At 38.5% G+C, this 16,724-nt stretch overlaps 1 protein-coding gene across 3 annotated transcripts in view; it reads left to right on the plus strand.

The window, feature by feature from the left end:
- Nucleotides 1-16,724, plus strand: part of MLIP (muscular LMNA-interacting protein) — a 106,570-nt gene that overhangs the window by 72,700 nt on the left and 17,146 nt on the right. For all 3 annotated transcript variants that reach the window (XM_017814567.1, XM_017814568.1, XM_017814569.1), the window contains 3 exons: nt 43-87; nt 2,735-2,779; nt 7,803-7,928. In XM_017814567.1, the coding sequence (XP_017670056.1) occupies nt 43-87; nt 2,735-2,779; nt 7,803-7,928 (216 nt within the window). The remainder of the gene's footprint in view (nt 1-42; nt 88-2,734; nt 2,780-7,802; nt 7,929-16,724) is intronic.

The following is a 16,724-nucleotide window of genomic DNA, read 5'->3' on the forward strand; positions in this document are numbered from 1 at the left end:
ATTCTTCAGAGTAACTAAATATATATCTATTTTTTTTACAAGATGTCAACAACACTTCAGAAAGCAACTGGGCGTGAAACCAAATATGTAAGTACTTTTATAATTACTCTATATTTTATATGCAGAAATGTTTACTTTGTCTCCTGTTAAACAAAACTGCACAGACCTCTACTTTTGACATCAGGTGTTGACTAACACAGTGAAGTGAATATATTACAGTGCTGGCAATTGAGACTTGAGATGTCTTCTCACTGTTGTAAATCCATCATGTCTGGAGTCTCTTCAGTGTTGTGTCTGTTAATAATTTTACCTGTATGAATATGATGTTGAAATTAATTTCCTCACAAACATGTTTGTTGTTGTTTCCATCAAGTATGGGGCAAAAGCTCAGCTATTTGGCAAACACACTGTTATGGGTGCTGAAGGATGCATTTGTTTGGACTCAGCCTGCACTGTACAGGACTTGCTTTGGTAGAAGTCCTTTAGTTCTTGATTATCCATCAGAATTTGGGCTTGACCCAGACTTTTCTTTTCATGGTATAGAGCTGGCTGAAACCTCACAGTTTAGGTGAATAGAAGCTTTTTTGTCACATACTCACACTTTCCAACATATGATGAAAATATTTATATTGAGTAATTTGTTCAGTTATTGAAACATTAGTCCCAGTTAACATTTTAATTCTCACTAGCACACACAGTTACTGCATTTTACTTGCAGTTCATCTAGTCATGTGGTGAGAAATCTTACTATTCATCATTCAGCACTTCTATTGAACCTCAAATCCAAGCAGTGCTGGCAAAGCAATAAAGGTCTCACAGTTTTATGACGGCACAATGCTTGACTGATTAATTCAGTTTTGCTTCTTGAATGTGCATATTTTATTGCATACTGTCATTTTTACTTGACAGATTGTGCTGTCTCATACTAATTAGGAAGAATATTGGAAGAGAGATTTTTAATGAAATAAAGGAGTGTACTTCAAAGGTAGTCTTTGAAAACAGAGTGTATTTAATACCACTCCAGTGCATATCTCTAGCTCTCAAAACTGTGGCTGACATATACCATAAATTCAGGCATCCAACTTATATGCCTAGGGATACAGTTAGTTTCTCTTTGCTGGCATGGAAAATCACCCTTACAAACACTTTTATTTCTAATCTCCACTGGAACTTTCTAGATCAATGAAACAAATCAATATTTAAAAGCATGTCTGGGAGTAACACAGAGGATTATTGATAAGCTAACCTTTCCTATAAACTCTGCAAGCATGTTTAATTTTCTGTGTGTCAAAAAAGAGACCAGGTCTCCAGGCTGTGCTGTGATGCCTGAAATTGGTGGATCCAGGCTCTCTTGGACTCTACCATTGCTGTACTTTGCAGCAGAGTCTCCTGAGGGATGTTTCAGGTGTCCCAAACAGCATCCATACATCACAGCTCTTTCCCTTTCTCTCACTCTGCTTCCTTGGTAGGACATACAAATGCTCTTTCTGTTGCAGCTAATAAACCAGGTGGTGGTTTGTCCTCACCCTTAGGGCAAGGGCACACTGAGGTGGTTTTCCACAGAGTTGTCTTCTCTTCCCCTCCCACTTCCCTCCCTCAAAGTGAGGCCCCCAGCCCAGCATGAGACCCAGGATGTCTTTATCCCTTCAGCTCAACAAGAGCAACATGCTCCATGATGGCCATGATGGAAAACTGTCTGGAATAATGGCAGTTGTGGATCAAAGCATGCAAGGAAGTGTGCTGCCCATTAACTGGAAAGGTCCTGTTCCTGAGTGAGCCTCTCTGTGTCCTGACTTTTATTTGCTAGAGGAGGTATAGTTCAGGGGGCAACATTTCTCCATAGTAGGTACAACATGTTTGTTTTGAAACAAGGGGCCTACTTGGAGTCAATTTAACAGTGTCTCCAGTATAAATCAGGAACTGAGTATTGTACAGACATGTACCACAACATCAAATTGTGAGTAATGCCAGGAGGTCTGGAGTGACTCTTTGAGGTGTCTTGGAGTAATAATTTTTACCCATCTTTTTTTTCTTTCTTTTTCCAAATCTTTTTTTTTGCCTTTGGTAGGAGGCTTTTAGTTTATGCAACTGAATTAATTTTACTAGAAAGAATAAAAATATTAGTTTAACAGTACAATTTTCTTAATCCTTTTATAATTATGTTGTCTAATATTGAGATGCTTGTCAAAATGTTGTTTTGAGTGCATTTTTTGTTAAAACAGAAGCTTTAATTTTTTCATGAGTAACACTGAAGTATTATTTATAACCACACACATATAAAGATATACGTATGCACACATTATTGTATTGCTAATTACTTCAATAGGTTATATGGAGTAGTAGATATACAAATATGTTGAAATAGCCTGCCATTTATTAATTAAATGTCATAGATTTGCCTTGGCTTCAACTACTTTTTATTTTTTCACATACATCAGAAACTTTTAGGGATGTAAATAACAGTAATAGCAAGGGAGTGTATAAAAAGTATGAAAGCATCGCTGACTTCAGTGAAATTACAGCAGTTTGTACCAGCTAACAAAGTACTATAGTTGTAATTTAATAACTTTTAAAACTGTGTGGTCTTTGATATGATCCCCTTCCCCATTTTATAATAGTGCATATCTGTCGGCTGTAGGGATGATACCACTGATTTGGAATAATAATTCTCTAAATGAGAATTTCTCATGATTAATTAAAAAAATTAATGTCCATATTATTGATATTTTTGCAGGCCAGCCTTTACAAATCGGTGCCTATGGTAACAGAGAGTCAGATGGTATGTATGACACAACTCTGATACACTGTTTTTCAAAATTTGCACAAGCACTAAAGAATATTCATTATTAAACGCTTTCTTAGTCCTTTGGGAAAAACTACAGTCTGTATCTTCCTATAAAGCTGCATTGCGTCTACAGTGCTGCATTCTTTTTTTCTGTACTGAATACACAGCTGTTTTAAGTAACTGTGAATCCTAACACTACCTGTAAACCCATGGAACAAATGACAAACTAGAGTCTGGCTGAATCTTGACATGTGTAACAACAATAGAGTCTGTTGCTGGTTCTAGAACTCTTTCAATATTCCACTTCTACAATTTTGTTCATATGCAACAAGATTATAGCATCTATTTTCTTCTTATACACTGTTTTACATTAAAGCTGACTTAACTAGTAAAAGCCAGGGTAAGATTAAAAAAGAAAGAGTGATAATGCATCAGATGTTCATTTTAGCTGTCATCATAATTTAGTCTTGGAGCCAAACTTTCTGAAGAAGAGTCAGAAGAGAAGTCATGGAGCCTGTCCAAGTGACAGTCACTGCTGCTGAATGCTTAGGGAAAAAAAGGAGACGTGGATGAGAATCTTTCCCGTTGTATTTCAGCTAATGGAATCTTAGGGACTTCCTGAGTCGATTTCTTCTGCCTAGTAATCTTTGACTACATCTTCTTTCATGATTTTTTCCACTTACTTTTTGAATTTTATTATGTTTTGATATCTGTAACATTCTGTAGCAATAGGTTTTACTTTTTAATTACTCATTGTGTAAAATAGTACTTTAATTCTTTGTTTTAAACATACTGCTTGACCTCAGTTCTTGTGCTGAAACAGCAAATAAGTTTCTTTCTTCACTTGCTAAATAATATTAATGATGTTCTAGGTATTAACAATAATACATTACCAGTTATCTCTGTTTCATGCAGAAAATTAAAAATTGCTTAGTCACTCGAGTAGTATAGATACTGTCCCATATCATTGATGATCCTCGTTGGCCCTTTCTATATTTTTTCGGGTTTTTGTTTTTGAGATTGGGAGACTAAAGCCATAAACTGCTCTTGTGTAGCTTTGAAACAGTGTTTCCTATTTACATGATGATGTGATAAGGTCCTTTTTTGCTTTTTCTATTCCTTTCTTAACAATTCATAGTACTTTATTTAGTTTTCTTACTTGTATTGAGCAGTAAGCCAATGTATGCATAGAACTGTATACAATAAAGCTAAGATATATTTCCTGAGTAGCAAGATAGAGTTTCTGAGTTAGATAGTTAGTCAGTGCAAGTGCAAATTTAGCATATAGTTAAGCAAAATATATCAATGCTGAATTCAGTTATGTTTTACCTGCCTTATATCATTCATTCACTCAGTATTGCAAGATCTCTGCAACTCTTTGCACTGATACTTTGTTTTTACTCCCCTAGTCAGTATTACCAGCAAATTTTGTCACCTTCCCAACCACTCTTTTCTAGCTGATCTAGAAAATATCCATATTTCGAAGCCTAGATTCCAGAGCAGATCTCTGAGGGACTCTGTTTGTGACTTCCTTCCACTGTGAAATTCAAACATTTATTCCAGCTTTTTCCTTCCTACCTTTTAGTTGGTCCCCAGGACATATTCTCTTTTACTCCATAACGGTTTAATTTTTTTCGTAGACCTTGCTGAAAGACCTTCACCAAAGCCTGTTCCAGACAGCATGGATGCACATCCACTAAACTTTATAATCTGTGATGCAACCTCATTTTGTTATCCCTGATCATGTGTTTAGGGACCCAGCGGAAAAAAACCCCAAACACTGAGCCTCACATGGGATAGTCTGTTGCAATTGACCTCCTGTATTGTGTGTTCCTAGATAATGAAAGTTTTTTATACTGCTAATTTAAACATAACATACATCTGCTCTAACAACCAGCTTTCTTAGATCAATAACTCTTCAAAATAACTGTAGGACTTGTCTGACAAGAGTGCCCTTTCAAAACCCATTCCCTATTATTTGTTCAAATGTATACTAATTCTGCTCTTTAGTGTAATTTGTTGCTACTACTTTGCACAGCTTGAAATGTCACATGTATGGATTTGTGTGATTCCTGGTCCGCTTCATGGTTTCACACTGGAATTGCTTTACAACTTTATTTATTCCTTGAGCTTTAGTTGCTCATTTTATTTATTTGTTCTCAAATCTGTGTTATTGACACTGTACTTGAGACAGTTCCTCCAAAATATTTTTTTGACAGTGTGAGAACCTTTCTAAGTATTCCTGTGGGGAAAGCTGAAGTGAGGAATTAATTTTCAGCCTTGATCTTCTCTTCTTCATGCATGTTTTTTATGCCTCAGTTATATCTAGTGGCCCCAGACATTTAGTTGTGAGGAAATTTTGCAAGTTTTTTTTCAAAGTCTTTTTTGGCCTTATGCATGACATTTTTATATTTAAGGCTAGATTTTTTTTCCTAGGTTCTCTACTTCCTGTCTTCAGAGCCTTTTCCTCCTTATTCTTTTTTTCACTTCTTTGCACTGCTCTTTGAACATTCCAGTATTTATTGGTCTCTTCAAGTCTCTTTATAAGGTGATGCACAGCTTCTCTAAATGTTACTGTCTTAAGTAGCATTCCAGTCACTTATAACCATTTCATCCTTTTGGCAGTTCCTTTTTCCTTTCTTTTTTTTCTTTTTTTTTTTTTTTATTTCACTGGTTTTTAATTGCTATCACTATACTGGAATTCTTGTGCATGTTTTTTGTTCAGGCAGCAATGCTGTCTCTGAACACACTGTGATTTCCATGAATGATTCTTTAGTAGTTACATTTTGACTTAGAAATTATGCAGGATTTATTATTCAACTAATTACTTCTCCTTTTGTGGATTCTCTGACTCACTATAATAGAAGGGTTTGAACCATAATGATCAGCTAGTTTCAATGCCCCTGCTGTGGGCAGGGACGGGATTGCAACTGGGACCTGACCCACCAGTTTCAGCAAGATCTCAGGGGCAACCAGTGTCATAATAACAGGGGAAAAAATCAGAGGTGAACATGGCCATACACCTGCCAATGAGAAGTTCAGTCTTCTGACTTTTCATGGAAGTATCATGCAAGGCTCATTTTCATACAAAATACCTTCTGTTCCTGAAGGAGGGTGACTACATCCATACTGCCTATAGAGATGCACCCTGGCCCAGCCTATAGCTTATTTCTGATTGTGCACTTGCTGGCCCGGGCCAAAACCATGCCAGGGAGCACTGTGGCACTAAATCAGTACCACTTATTATGGGTCAGCTCTGGAACTTGTGTCTCAGCCCTGTGTAATTTGTTGAAAGGGCTGTAAACATACCATGGCAGCCCAGTGTTACCATAACAGCCTGTACCATTTTTTAATGTCATTGTAGGAAGACCAAGATTTTCCTTGGTAAAACTAAGTTTTAGCTTGTTTCTTAGCAGTGTCAGCTGATACAACTGCCATCAAGGAAAGAGTTCAAGTTTTTAGTTTTGGATCAAAGATTTTATGTAGCTTCTCAGAGAGCTAATAAAGTATTTAGAATTCTGGTTGATATCTGTCACTCTGTTAGCAGAGTCAGACATAAACATATGACTCAGTCAGCACTTGAGTGCATGATTGTTGTTTGGAAAATGCTACCTTAAAAGCATTTCTACCTCATGCTTTTGGAAGAGGTTTCTTACATAAGGAGAGTAGCTTATCCTTGATGATTTCAGGTACCTCAATGGGCTTTTAATTGCATGGTTACATGGTGTGGAGGAGTGCTAGAAGGCCACAGGTCCTTTGTCTGCATAATGATGACTTGATAACAAGTGTACCTTTCTTTTTAGTTTTATATTTACCTTTCTGTTGAAAGCCAGATATTTTTATGAATGCTTTTCAGAATTGTTGATAGGAAAATAAGTATTTTATGGTGAGTCCTACAAAGATAAGTCATGAACTATGGACCATAAATTCATTAAATGAGCACTGCATCTTTCACTAAGTTGACCTTTGTAATGAAAAAGTTTTTGATGCAGCTTGGCAGTTATTACTCTTTAAAAACAGTATCACTGCATGGTTGATTTTTTGCTTTCAGTTGCTTATTTTTCTTATTTAGGAGGCAAATGGACGTGCCCCAACCTGTTGAAAGGATGGAGGGGATAAAACGCAAAGCTGAGGGAACATATGTTTGTTCCTGGGCCTTGCTCTTACCAAGTGCATTGCGCTTCTCCCTGCCTCTGCCATCTTCACCCTGGGCGCTGCTCTGTCCTTTCCCAGGGCAGAAGCAGAGCACAAAACATGAGGACATTTTCTGCCTCCTGTACCCTCCCCTTCAATGGACATCCCTCTTGCCTTATATGAGGTTCAACAAAGCCAATACCGGGTCCTGCCCTTGGGTCATGACAACCCCATGGAACACTACAGGTTCGGGGCAGAGTGGCTGGAAAGCTGTGGCACTTAGGGATATAGTTTAGTGTTGGACTTGGCAGTGCTGGGTCAATGGTTTGACTCGATGATCTTAGAGGCCTTTTTCAACTTAAATTACTCCATGGTTCTATGACTCTATAAAATCCAGCATGCAATCAGTAGTATTATTCCCCAGAAAGACTTTCCCCTAGCCTGGGTGTAAGTTAAATTACAGCATCACATGTTGTCCTTCCTTGTTTCACAGTTAGTGTTTTGAGCAGCCCAGCGTGAAAGCAGATGTGTGGTTGTGCGTAAAGTGTGACTTGAACTTATCAAGATGCAGCTGAACAGCCAGCAAAAAACCAGCCAGCAAAACCCACAAACCATACTGAGCTACTGACACTCAGTAGCTATGAGGTTCTGTGCCTAAAAACAGCTCTTGCCGTTTTGGTCTACAATCTACATTAAAAGAAATCCAAGCAGCATGACACCTGAATAATTTTGGTGGTGAAATATGTCATTAATAAAACTTCTAAAAATCTAGTCAGTACAGCCCCACTGGAATTGACTTGTCTGAAAAATAATCTGTAAATCATAAAGTATTTTATGTTATTTTTCTTCCATCTCTTCTCTCCTGGGTGTTCTATGGGTCAAGACAAAACCCGGTGTCATTCGTCCTGTGCTGGTGAAAGGAAAGAGTGCACAGCAAAAGGAGGAGCCCTATCAACCTAATCCTTTTAAAAAGTACCTTGAAGAAATCAGTGATCAAGGTATTGAGCAGGTGAGTAGCTTTCACTCTGAAGGATTTTATAGCTTCAGCTAATTTCCTTAAAGAAGAAGGAATAAACATAGATCCTTGTTTTATTTTGCAAAGTTAGATGATTCCCCAAGGGGGAACCTGGCTTCTTAAGGGAAGTCTTCAAGCTGGGGGTGGGCAGCTGGGCTTTCTACAGGGACTTTTTTTTCTGGTGATGTAAAAACCTGTATGTTGAGGAGAGGACCTCTTTATGATGTCTGTAGGAAACACTGTAATAAAAGTAAGTTGAAATCTTGTGCTTCCCTGTCAAGCGGGTGTCTAGATCAGATCTATTAGAAAGTGCTTCTTTCATTTGGGGTCCAGACCTGAATCTTCTCTAAAGAGAAGTGACAGCAAGGACTGGGCAAGGTTCACTCTTCCCTGTCCAAGGAAGACTGAAGAGGAGCCCCAGTGTGTTTCCAATGTCACTCCCCAGTGCATAGTCACTCCCCACACGCATGAACCCCAAGGTTCATATCCATGTTCCTCCACAGCTTGAGGGTACAGTTCGTCTGCCACATGTGAGGAGCATTAATGGGCAGCCTGTGGGGCAGTAAAGATGCTCTCTTCTCCCACAGCCCTCTGCATGAAGCCATAGGATCACTTTGCAAAAACACGTCTTGAACTTTGCTGACCTGTATGAGTTGTTATCTTGGAGAAATCCCAGATAAATGGCTCTGACAGCCTTTTCTCATACATTTATGTTTGTGTGCATTATTGCCAAATAAACCTTAAATGTGATACATAATCTGAATGTCCCTGCTATTAAGCTATCCAGTATGTTCCAAATTTTCCATCTGGATGGAAGCAAAATGAAACCAATAGTCCTGTTGTCAGACACAGTGTGAATAAAATACCATAATAATTGAATTTATCTTACTCCTATGCCTCTCTAATCACACTAGAAATTTTAGCAATGGCAGCCCTCTGCAAGAGAATTTAATTAGGATTTTAATTTTAGTTCTTTCCTCCCCATAGCTCTAACTTGCTGTAGAAAAATCCGAGTTTCTCAATGGTATTGCAGCAGTACAAACAGAGAAGAATTAACTGTAGTACGAGCAGATTCCAAGAACACATATGAGTGGCATCAGAAGGTTTCTATAGAATGTAGACTTTACATGAAATATAAGAAATATAAGAAAAAAAATGAATTAAAATAGTGATTTACAATTTGACTCTGAACTTTTGAGGTTGACTGTGAAGATTTGAGTTCAGAGACCACAGGTGAGTTGATAGTGCATTATTCATGCTCTAACTTACTGAAACCTTTCTGATGCCAAGGTACAGTGCTGACATTTGCCTGGAATGAAAGAGCAGGAGAGCTGACCTGGAGCTGTTGCTAGAGAGCTTCTTCCCTAGGCCACCTCAGTGGAGCCTTCCTGCAAAGGCAGGGGCAACTCATACCTCTGGGCACTGATTCTGCTGGCTATGGTTTTGCTGATGAAAGAATGATGTAATCACCAAACTTCTTCTTTTCAGGCAAATACAAACCTGGAGTTATTGCCATAGCTTGAAGCAGTTTGACATTTGAAGCTAATTGAAGAAACCAATCAACTTACACTTTATAAATTACTTGTGGTACATATTATTGAAGTACTGAAGTACTGAAGTCCATTAATCAGTGTGGTTGTTACCAAAAAAGCCAAAATAATTTCATATAAAAGTCACATATTAAAATGAATGAAAAAAATCATGCACTGACTTTAATAGACAGAAAAGGTAATTTTACAATTAATATGTTCAATTTTTCTTCCTTTATTTAAAAGAACATTGTTGTGTGCTTTATATTATTGATAAATTGATATTTTTATCCTAACCTGAGTAATATTACAATTTGCTGTAAAGTACTTGTTATTTTAGAAGATCTCTATTAAGACATCTTTGTTCTGAAAAAAAAAGTAGTGTGACTTGTATTCAGATGGATTCACTTAACAGAAACTGGTTTTGTTTGTGTGAGAAATAGCTATGTGATTCTAGTGGTGGTCTAGCAGGACAATTAATAATACAATCATATCCAGATCTAGGGAAAACACTAAAGTGCTGAAGAAGACAGCATATGCTTTTAATTTCTGCTCTTGCCCCTCAGAGTAGGTTCATGGTGCTAATATAAGTCCCTTGTGGGTGGAGGAGACTCGGGTGCCCACATGAGAATGTTCACAATCTTACAGCACCTGTGAAACTCTCCTGGGGGGTTTTAGTGTCTGTAAGAGTGCTGCAGCACTGACTGTTGGACTGGGCTAGGTGCCCAGACAACAGCTTGAAAATTGCTGTGACTGTCTCTAACCACCGGGTTTTTAGCCTTTAAAGACACTCATTCTCCCTCTTCACTTGCTCCAGTAAGTGAGTATTTTTGGCTGCACAGTGGATGACTTCCAGAGAGGGGGAGGTGTTCCTACCAATGTTGCCCCCAAATCAGGTAAATTTATTGCTTTCATGGGATATACAAGCTGGGAATTAAAACTAGGAGACTAGGAGCTAAGCATTCTGCTCTCTGTGGAAGAGGTGGTGCTAATCCACTTGTCCTCAAATAAGAGTTTAGCAAGCATTGACTGTGGCTGAGAGCAAAACTGCTCATACTGTTACCAATTTTTCGAGTTTTCTTTGAAGATTTTCCCAGTCATGCTGGGAGGTTCAGCTCTTACATTTCTTTTCTCTCCCTCCCTCTGAGTTTTCTTTTTCTTTTTTTCTGGTAGTTACCAATAACAACCTCTCTTGGTGATGTTGCTGCCCCTCCTTCACCTAGCCCATCTTGACAGGAGGGTCCCTTTCAGACTGCAACTTTGAGGAGGATAGAGACTAAATGAGATTCCAGATGGTATCAGCTTTATTAATTTCTCTCTTTTGATTTTTCTTAGAGTATCTCTCTACCCTGTCAAACCTGCCAGTGTGACACTGACCACTGGTGACTATGTGGGTGACATCCAGTTTGAGACATAATGATGCAGGCAGCTGTAACTTGTGACCTTCAGCTTCATGTCCCTCTGTTGAACACAAAGGTTTTTTTGCACACCAGTAGCTTGTTAGCTTTTCGTTTCATTAAGACACGTCCCTATGTGGAAAAGTCCATTTCACTTATAAAATAATTGTAGTTTTTTCTGTAACAGGTAGCTGTTCTCATGCAGATAATTCAAAGTGATGAACAGAGGAAAGAAAAAAAAGATATCTAAATTAGTAAAGATCATCTGTAAAGGATGTAACTCAGCTCACAGATAGCTCTCTTCATCTGTGTTCTGGATACACTGTAAATAAGTTGTGTATATCCCCCCTCAAATACTTTTTACAGACAGAGTGTAATATTTCTGTGGTAGCAGTCCAGCAGTATTAAGGTTCCCACGTTTTTAGATGCCTCTACTGGAGATGGTATTTTTCCCATCATGAGAAGGAATGTTTTCTTTTCAGTACATTTCAGTAACATTTCTAGAATTTTGCAAGTATGGTCCAATTTGTTCAAAAAAGCACCACAAAATATACTGGAAGTAGATGTAACTCATGAGCAGTGCTGGCATGATGGCTTTATGAAGATTTTAATTTCAAATTGGGGAAACAGGATCTTTCTGGGGGAAAAATAAGACATTTTGTTACATAATAATGTGAAAAGACTCACCCAGAATGTTAGAGAATGAATGTTCTTGCAAGTATTTATTAGCAAGGTTGTACTTAGACTCCTCTGCCACATAAAAAAATAAACCACTTTGGGCAATGAAAGAAGCCAGATAAGGATGAACTAAAGAGTTATTAGTTACACTTGGAATGAACCTGTGAGACCAGTTTGCCAAGGTTTATCATTAATAGAAGCAGGACTGGTGCCTCTGATGAGGAGTGGCAGGAGGTAACGTTGGTGTGAAGTGACTCCTTCCTGGCTCTGATCCACTTATTTGCTCAACATTCACTCTTTGGTGAGCATGCATTAGTTTGTGCTGAAACTAATCACAGATCTTGTCACAAGTTTTCTGGTTCTTTAGATCAAAAGGCATAGCACAGGGAAGTTTCTGGTCTAAACTCAGCCAGCCAAGTCAGTGAGAACTCAGGATGTATTGTGTCAACAGCCTTGACAAAAACCCAAGTGTGAGATGTGTGCCAAAATCTTTTTTTTAAAAGTATTTTATCCTTTAAGTGCAAAAAGAATGTACATATTGGGGTTTTTTTTGGCCAGAAACACTATTAACTACTGACAACTTAGAGCAGTGAAGTATATTGTGTATGCACCTTCACTGGTTTAACTCTTAAATGTCTGAAAAGGCTTGTTAGAGTCTTATTGAAAAGCCTGGAGTGCTCCTGCTAGTTCACAGATAAGGCAAAGTTTCTGTTGTACCTCTCAGACACTGTTTTCATATTGGTTTTGGTCCCAGTCCACCCTCTCATAAAATGTCCCAAATGTGGCTGTTTTATCCTAGCACAAGATCCTTCAGGGCTTTGCTTTTCTGTCACTTGAGCATCAGTTGAGCAGCAGGAGGGAGATGCACTGGACCCCAGTCAAAGTATAACTGGTTCAATGGGACACCTACAGCAGGTTTTTGTGTGTGCACTTTTATGCCAAGTATTGGCATGAAAGCTGAGTATCTTTTCTGGTGAATCATCAAGACCTAAGAAATGTAAAAAAGGTGCACTTTGCTTTCTGCTCAAACTAACTTCTTATTTGCACCCATTAATCTGTTTCTGTTTACTTTTGTTTTTTGGTTGGTTGGTTTTTTGTTTTCTTTTTCACTGAAGCCTGCTTTCCTACACCCTCTGTATCCAACTAAGCTGATTCCTCCAACTAAGTCCCCTTTGCATCCTCCATCCATCTCCCTCACTGACTGTCTAAACTCTGGAGATTTTAGCCACTTGTCTTCCATCACATGTCGTGTTCACAACAATTCTTGTAGCCCTTACAGTCACAGCTCTTTGTACAGTAAGGTGAGTAACAAGTGTGGTCTGATTCAAGAGGTTTGTCAGACTTTTATCATTTTAATTCTAGGCAGAATTGAGCTGAGTCATTAGGAGTCAGTATTGGCAGGTCCTCTGGGAGATGCATCTCAAACAAGCCTGTGTCTCCAGGGATTTCCTGGAAATATAACAGCTTCTCCTTTCCCTGGCCCAGCTTATGTGAGATCTTTCTTCCTCCAGACCAGCTAGGACAGAGCTCCCATGACTCTTCATTCAAACTATTTCTTCTCCGAAGGAGGAATAATCTATTTCATCCCTCACGCTCAATTTGCTTTTAACATTTACCCACATTAAAGTGATGGGGTATTTCTTTTTTTCTTGGGGAGTGAGCAAAGGGAGCATAACCTGAGAGAAATACAGGCTTTTCCAGTGGCTCTATCTGTCATCCTGACAAGCAGTTGTCTCTTACCAGTACAAAGGGCATTACCTATGATTCTATGTTATTGCTGACGTTCTTCTTTGAAACAACAGTGGAGAATTTAGACAAAAACCTCTGTAATCCAAGGTGTGTGGGTAACAGGGCTGGCTAATGAGCTCTGTAAGGTGAACACTGTGCCCTATGTCTTAACTGAAGTCTTTTTGAAGAGCAGCTGGTACAAGGTAACTCAAGAGAGCCCCTGTCTGGTGTTAGAAAAGCGTCAGTTGTGGAAGTCCATAGAAGATGTTGTTTGGAACCTCTCAGACACATCCCTTCCATGTCCTCTTTTTCTAACACAGTCTGCAAATGATCAGGCCTTTGGTGCCAGGAGAGATTATCCCAGTTTGAGATTTACAGTGTGTTTTGAAATGCAAGAGGTTAAAACCAGTCATTAGGTACTGTTTCTTTAGGCTACGTCATGGTTTCCTCACCAGATAGCATTTGATAGACTGGGTTTGGTTCAGTTTAAATTTTTACTGAACTGGGATGATATGTTTACTTAGGCAGCAATGATTTTATGATCAAGTGTTTTTTGACAAGTTTCCTGGTTCATTGAAGGGCATTCACATGAACAAGCAAATAGTTCCTATGACCACGAAAGCCATTTTTTTATAATCAAAGTGGGTGTTTGCTGTTGCTAATGAAAACAATGCTAGAAACTCGGAAATTTGAATAGAAAAGGGAATAAGTCAGGGAAAAGTTGTCTGAAGAAAATTAAGATAGTGTAATTTTTTGGTATATCATGTTAGCTGTTCTTTTTGGAAACAGATGTCAATACTGGGCTAGCTTAATACAAACAGAGGTTTATTCACCCCAAAAGTAAATATTCCTCAGTTGTAATTTTTTAATGTTTTTGTTTGGGTCTGTAATATTAATATTCTTCAATAACAAAAGGATGATTAATTTTGATTTTTTTCACATGATGAATATTTAACATTTGAGTCAATATATGTTGATAAAAATCCTGACAATATTTGCCTATTATTTCCTGCACCTCCCAACTACATTCTGAGCTATTAATGTTTTTAAAAAGGAATTATTTAATTTATTGTCATAAATAATTAAAGTGGCAGAAAACACAGTACAGCAAACACAGTATCAGATGTTGAGATTTCAAACAATTAGACCCTTTCTGTAAACAACATCCTGACAGCATGCGAATTTTTTTCCATTCTCAACTATACCTGCACCGTTATCTCTGTAAATTCCCTGAAGTTCTCCCTCTCCACTCTATGTCTCTTAGGATAAGGGATGGTACGCAGTGTGACTCGCTGTATCTCCAGGCATCCACTAAACACGTGTCAGTGTCCACATGGTCACTCTATACCTGTTACCCTTCTAATTATGTGTTGTGTTTTGCTTCATGTTCCACTAGAGGGCAAAACCTGCTGGCATAAATTCTTATAACCATTCTAAATATGTTATAAGTACAGTATTGAGAAGGGACAGGAGGTCCCAGTGGATGAAGTTGTTATTCTTCACCTGCACTTTTGTTAAAAAATTACCTATAACAAGTGTTCCCTCAGAAATGGGAAAAACCAGAATGACCACCTGTATCTTAGATTAGTGAGACTAGATATGGTGCGGTCCTAAACCTAGGATCATTTCATTTGTTGGCTTAGGGTGTAAGAAAATGACAGCTATTTCTATCTGAAATGCTTTATTGGAAGGGTGGTGGTGGTGTTTAGGTGGTGTTTAGGTGGTGTTTAGGCAGCCTTGACTCCATGCCAGATTGTTTTTGTTTGAAGCTCTACCAAGTACCTGAATCTCCCTAGATGATGAAATTACACAGATGAAGCTGAAAGATAGACTTGGCAGGTTTTGTAGATTATAACTGTTCAAACTGATGAAATCCATAACTTATGTCCCAAAGCACTTCACAATGTGGTTTTAGCTTTGATGGAAGGAGACAAGGTATTGTGGCTCTCTCCTTGTATCTGTGAATAGGCTGTTTCTGAAATAAAAATGTTTCCCATTTAAGTGAGCTGATTCTGTTCCTACTTGCCTTGTTATCTCTCCTTCCCCACTTTCTCCTTCCCCCCAGCCAGAGGTGCTGCTGCTCTTATTTAAATTCCTTGATTCTGAATAATTATGAGTTAAACTTCGTATAGTTAAAAAACTCCCTTTCCTTTTGATTGCAACAAAACAGCTTAGGAAGATGAACTTGAATATATCTATTGCAGTGATTGAGAGCCTGAGGTAACATTTAGCTCTGTGGTTAACTGCAAAGCATGCTTCTGATGGGAATCTCTCCAGCCTCTGACAGAAGACTGTGTAAAGTGGAAGAGCAAAACCCTCCACCTGGAATACTGTGTCCAGTTTTGACCTCCAGAATTCAAAAAATATGCAGACAGACTGGTGAGAGTCTACAAATGGGCCACAAAGAAGATCAAAGGGCTGTAGAACCTGCCCTATGAGGAAAGATTGAAGGAGTGAAGTCTTTTCCCCCTGGAGATGAGAAGGCTCAGGGAGGACCTCATCATAGTATCCCAGTACTTAAAAGGTAGTTACAAAGGGGACAGAGGCTTTCTCTTCACAGAGAGCCACATGGAGAAGAGAAGGAACATTGGATACAGCTTGCAGTAGGAGAGGTTTCATATTTTTTTTACAGTGAGAGGAACTAATCACTGGAAAAACCTCTTTAGGGATGCGGTGGAGTCCCCATCACTGGAGGTTTTCAAAGTCTGTTTGGACAGAGTGCTAGGTAACCTCTCCTAGGCTCTCTTTTCCACAAAAGATTGGATCCTTCCTACCCATGCTGATTTATGATTCTATGATTCATATGGAGACACAATCGATGTAAGTATATGTCAGGGCAGAGACCACTAGACTGTAGGAAACCTACCATCATTTTGAAGAATGACCTGCCCTAGTGAAGAGTCAAGGAATGAGTGGGTGTAACTCCCTCAGCTGGGGACAGCCTCTGGGTCTCTACTGACTTTCAAAACTGCCTTTTCTTTCTGACATCAAGGGCTGAATACATGATTTATGTACACTCATGTGAAAATCTCCCTGTCAGTTAAATATTTACCAACACAGCCTTTGAAAATGGATTGGAGGGAACTGGCTTTTTTGCATAAAGTATGAGAAATATTAAAAAAATACCATTTCTATCTGATCAGGCGTCACTTATAACAGTAGCAGAGAACAAGTTCTCTTTAATGTCCAACTTTGGGATTAAGCTGATCCAATCTTTTTCCTGGACCTAAATGGAGTTTTCTTGAAATCACTAAATGTAGTTGTGCTGAAAGTGTCAACCTTCCATAATCACTTGCAGGTCTCCAGGCTCATAGGTAAGCAGAATATTTAAAGGGAATCGTTATTATTTTTTAAATGAAATCAGAGGTGTTTACCTCATCATCCAATCTCCTACTCATTGGAGTTTATATTTGATTAATGGCAGCATAGTGGGAATTAACATTCTGTGAATACAGCAG

The sequence above is a fragment of the Lepidothrix coronata genome, unplaced genomic scaffold, assembly GCF_001604755.1.
Source record: "Lepidothrix coronata isolate B3197 unplaced genomic scaffold, Lepidothrix_coronata-1.0 Scaffold45, whole genome shotgun sequence".
In the NCBI taxonomy this organism is placed as follows: domain Eukaryota; kingdom Metazoa; phylum Chordata; class Aves; order Passeriformes; family Pipridae; genus Lepidothrix; species Lepidothrix coronata.